We start from the raw sequence: 5,305 nt of genomic DNA, 5'->3' as shown, positions 1-5,305 counted from the left end.
GGTGGGATAGAAAGGGGGAACCGATTACAAGGATCTACATATAACCTCCTCCCTGGGGGATGGACAACAGAAAAGTGAGTGAAGGGCGATGTCAGATGGTGTAAGATGTGACAAAACAATAATTTATAAATTATCAAGGGTTCATGGGGGAGAGGGGAATGGGAGGGATGGGGAAAATGAGGAGCTGATGCCAAGAGCTCAAGTAGAAAGCAAATGTTCTGAGAATGATGAGGGAAACAAATGTCCAAAAGTGCATGACACAATGGATGGATGTGTGGATTGTGATAAGTGTATGAACCCCCAATAAAATGATTTTTAAAAAGTATATATGCAAGTGGCAGCCTTGCACTGTTTGAATAGAACATGTGTGCAGTTCTCACTTTGGTTTATCAACCAGGCACTGGATAGTTGCTGTATAAAGTACATTTATGTTCACCAGAGTTGATGAGAAGCGATTATTTCTATTTATCATGTTAAAGGAATTTTCAGAATTTTTTTCTTTAAAAAGAAATCAGGATTATTTTTTTTAAGTTGTTAACCTCAAGAACTGAGATACTTTGGATGGGCTTTACAAGGGGTGGGGGTGGGACTGCAGAATATTTGGAATAATAATAAACCAAAATACTTAAAAAGAAAATCATCAGCTATTCTGATGAAAATAAACGTTTTAAGAGGGAAAAAAAGTGATTATACACATGGACTTTTCCAAATGGAATACACAAAAATCAAATTGACTACATCTGTGTGAAGATATCACATATCTTATGTGTCAATATCAGCAGTTAAACCAGGCCAGGGGCCAACTGTGAAGAAGACAATCAATTGCTCACATGTAAGTTCTGGATGAAGTGAAGGAAATTAAAACAAGTCCACGACAGCCAAAATATGACTCTGAGTCTATCCCACCTGAATTTTGAAAACATCTCAAGAAGTGATTCCACGCAAGAAAAACTAATGACAGAAGTCCCGATGATGAACCGTGTGAGGACATTAAGAACATCGTTCATGAAGAAAGCAAAAGGTCATTAAAAAGACGGAAAAAAGGAAAGGTCAAAGTGGATGTCAGAAGAGACTCTGAAACTGAACTATAGAGTAGCTAATGCACGTGGAGGCAATGATGACATCAAAGAGCTGAACAGAACATTCCAAAGGGCAGTTCGAGAAGACAAAGCCAAATATGATAATGAATTGTGCAAAGACCTAGAATTAGGAAGCCTAAAGGGAAGAACATGCTCAGCACATGATAAACTGAAGGAATTCAAGGAAAAAATGTAAGCCTTGAGTTGCAATACTAAAAGATTCTATGGGCAAAATATTGAATGATACAGGAAGAATCAAAAGAAGCTGGAAAGAATACACAGAATCATGGTACAAAAAATAATTAGTTGACACTCCATTATTTCAGGAGGTAGCATTTGAGTAAGAACCAATGGTGTTGAAAGAAGAAGTTCAAGTTACACGGAAAGAATTAGCTAAAAACAAGGCTCCATGAATTGGTGGAATCCTAATTGAAATGTCTCAACAAGTTGATGAAGCGCTGGAAGTACCTACTTGTCTGTGCCAGGAAATTTGGAAGACAGCTTACTTGTCCAACTGACTGGAAGAGATCCATGTTCATAGCTATTCCAAAGAAAGGGGACCCAATAGGATGCTCAAATGCTCAGAACCATATCATTGATAATTATATGCAAGTAAAATTTTGTTGAAGATCATTCCACAATGGTTGCAGTAGTACATTGACATGGAGCTGCCAGAGGTACAGGACAGATTCAGAAGAGGACGTTGAGCAAGGGATATCATTGCTGATGTCAGATGGATCATGGCTGAAAGCAGAGACTACCAGAAAGATGTACTTGTGTCTTATTGATTTTGTAAAGGTGTGTGGATCATAAAAAAACCATGGGTAACCTTGAGAAGAATGGGAATTCCAGGACACTTTATTGTGCTCATGAGTAACTTGTACCTGGATCAAGAGGCAGTTGGGCAAACAGAATATGGGAATATTGATTTAAAATCAGGAAAGGTGTGCGACAGGGTTGTATCCTCTCACCATACTTATTCGATGCTGAGCAAATAATCAGAGAAGTTGGCTTATATGAAGAAGAATGTGACATCAGGTTTGGAGGAAGGCTTAGTAAAAATCTGAGATATACAGATAACACAATTTTGTTTGAAGAACAAGTATTCAAGAATACTTGAAGCATTTGCTGATGAAGATCAGGATTGCAGTCTTCAGTAGGGATTACGACTCAGTGTAAAGAAGACCAAACTCCTCACAAGTAGACCAATAAGTAACATCATGATCAATGGAGAAAAGGTTTAAGTTGTCATGGATTTTTGTCTTGCTTGGATTAACAATCTAATGCTCATGGAAGCAGCAGTCAAGAGATCAAAAGATGAGTTGCATTAGGTCAATATGCTGCATAAGACCTCGTTAAGAGTATTAAAGAACAAGGATGTTACTTTGAGGGCTAATGTGTGCTTGGCCTAAGCATTTGAATTGTAGTGCTAGAGAAGAATATTCAAAGTACCAGACTAAAAAGGACAAACTGATCTGTCTTGGAAGAAGTATGACCAGAGTGCTCCTTAGAGGCAAAGATGGCGAGACGCTGTGTTACGTACTTACATCATGTTGGGTAGAGTTGAGGAAGAGTGAAAGAGAGGAAGGCCTTCAATGAGATGGATTCCCACAGTGGCCACAGGGACAATGGTGAGGATGGCACAGGACCGAGCATTGTTTCATTCTGTTGTGCATAAGGTCGCTATGGTTCGGAACTGACTCTGTGACCCCTAACAACAACAACAACAACACAATCACATTCCATAATGCAATGCAATGTGATCAATCTATCAGTTGAGATAGTATCAGTGTAGGATGTACCCTAAAACAAATGTTTTTGAATTCTAAAACAACCAGAATGAACCTAGTAAGCATAGATTGGGAAGACAGGAGACATGCAATGATTGTCCACAAGCTAAGGAACCAAGTATGCCCAGGCATACTGGTAAGGAAGGAATCAACATGACCAAGATGCTGATTTGGACTTTAGCCTCCAAAGCTGGGGGAGAGAAATCTCTGTTCTTTCAAATCATCTACTTGTGGTATTTCTGTTATGGCAGCATTAGATAACTAAGACATAGATGCTTCCAGGAATCATTAGGTCACAACTTGGCAAATATGAAGGAGTCCTCTTGGGAAGTACCTTTTGGGAAAGAATAGTGGGTTGCAATATAGACAATGAATTAAAGAAGGCGTAGTTGCGGAGAGCGAGACCAATTAGGAAACTCTGAAAAGTAAGCCAGAAGGGATGAAAGTGGTCTGAACTTGGCTGATAGTCCTAAGAATAGAAATGGATAAATGTAAACGGTATTTAAGAGGCTGGAACGACAGAATATGAAATGAGAGTCAAAGGAGCATGGATGTTACTACACAAGGCTCCAAACCAAACCAAACCAAACCAAACCAAACCAAACCAACTTACTGCCATGGAGTTGATCCCAACTCCTGATGGTCCTATATAGGGTTTCCAAGACCATAAAGAAGCCTCATCCTTAAGCCTTGCTTTTCTCCCTTGAAATGGTTGGTACTTTTAAGTGCAGACCCAGCAGTTAGCAGCCCCACACCTAACGCACAGGGCTGCCAGGGCTCCAAGGGAAACCTTTTATGGTGGAACATCTGTGTTAACACGCAGAATACTTTTCCATTGACAATAATGAGTGAGACCAAGACTCAATTTGAGAATACTGATCACTATGAAAGAAGGTGTGCATTTTATGAAGTTCCACCTTTTGTAGCCCTTTCAAAAAACAACTCAGTGAAAATGCAAATCTTTGTAGTGAGCAGTCATGAACAGGGGCCCTAGGAAGAGGCCACATGTCTGGCCTGAATCTTGAGTAAAGGAGGCCCCTGTGGAGAATCATACTAAACACTAATTGAAATGGGTACTCTCTGTCTGTGTGTGAGCATCCCTCAGTGTATCTGAAAGCATATTTACCTTCTTAAAAGTTCTTTTTCCTTGGCGGTAAGATAAGAAATGTCTCGATTCCTGGTGGACATGTGGGTGAGTGCGCCACAGGGCATGTGCTCAGGCTTCGTGCAGTAGAAGGCTTCTTGGTTATCCAAGTATTGGCACAATTCAGCACTTGTATTTAGGGCCAGGCCACATTCAGTGAAGACATAGGAGGTGCCATTTCTAAATGAGCCTTTGAAAATAATCTTGTCATATCCTTGATTTCTTGCCCTCCAGAGAGCCGAAACCCCTTCGCTGGGGTGGATAAGCAGCAGGGACAGAGACACCGGGCCCTCCCAGAAGAGAGTGAAGCGAACCAGGTAGCTGCCATTGTGGAAGTCGCTCACCTCTCCTGAAGCACCTGCCCTCAGGGTGGGGGAAGTCATCCTGGCCCTCAGGAAATCCCCACCATACTCCTTCCTGCGCCCCAGGTGGTCCCTCGCCTCCAGCAGGAGGTCTAGGTGCTCCCCGGTGCAGTAGGTGTCTCGAGGGTTGAGCAAGGTGATTGTGCTGTGTGTGGCACTGGTGGTGGTGTTCATGTGGGGGAAAGGTCTGGGGGGGATCAGCTGGTCTAGTTTCTTCATGATTTCCTTTATCCTCAGGTCAGTCTCTGTTGGGGAGGCCAGTGGTCTCAGTGGTGCCTCAGCACATGAGGTTATTGTGGTGGCATTCCAGTTATACAGGAAGATTGGTAACCTTAACCCAGACCAAAACTGAAATGAAAAAGAATGCGACAAACTATGAAATGAACCCGTCTCTAGTCATTTTTACTTGCTACGTGCTTGAGTGCTCATTTACATATTACCAGCAATTTTATTTAAAACCTGTTAAATTTAGATAAAAGATAAATATTTCTATTATTACCTCAATATTTTAGAGAAAGCTCCAACAGTTGCAGATAGATACATTAAATTCAAAACATACAGCTTAGAGAATACTTTAAGATGGTTAGGTCAAAAAGTGTTGCTACTGCTAAATCCTAACTCCAATTTAAGAATAATTAGTTCTTATATCATGGCCTTGTTTGATACTCACCCTCAGGAAGGGAACACTGAAGATATGGGTGCTGTGACAAAGTGTGGAGAAGAAATCAGATGGTGCCCAGCTATCAGATGAAGTAGCATCTGGGGTCTTAAAGGCTTGTTTCCAAACAAACAGCCATTTAAGGGTGATGTCAACTAAGTCCATGTATTAGTCTAGGTACTTTAGAGAAACAAATCCACAGCAACTCATGTATAAGAGAGTTTTATGTAAAGAAAGTGTGCATCACGAAAACATCCCAACCCAATGCTGCC

The 5,305-nt window shown here is 41.0% G+C and overlaps 1 protein-coding gene across 2 annotated transcripts in view; it reads right to left on the bottom strand.

Annotated features, from left to right (window-relative positions):
• The window catches only part of NXPE1 (neurexophilin and PC-esterase domain family member 1), a 17,453-nt gene extending 12,829 nt beyond the window's left edge, over nucleotides 1-4,624 (bottom strand). The window contains exon 1 of one of the 2 annotated variants that reach the window (XM_004712808.2): nucleotides 3,996-4,624. In XM_004712808.2, the coding sequence (XP_004712865.1) occupies nucleotides 3,996-4,594 (599 nt within the window). In that variant the 5' untranslated portion in view covers nucleotides 4,595-4,624. The remainder of the gene's footprint in view (nucleotides 1-3,995) is intronic. The other variant, XM_013007298.2, reaches the window with a different exon arrangement.
• Between the last annotated feature and the right edge of the window lie 681 nt (nucleotides 4,625-5,305).

The sequence above is a fragment of the Echinops telfairi genome, unplaced genomic scaffold (genome assembly GCF_000313985.2).
Source record: "Echinops telfairi isolate 266 unplaced genomic scaffold, ASM31398v2 ScPeMD7_7463;HRSCAF=8501, whole genome shotgun sequence".
NCBI classification, from domain to species: domain Eukaryota; kingdom Metazoa; phylum Chordata; class Mammalia; order Afrosoricida; family Tenrecidae; genus Echinops; species Echinops telfairi.
Note: the sequence above shows the minus strand (reverse complement) of the source record. Positions and strands in the feature narration are given on the sequence as shown.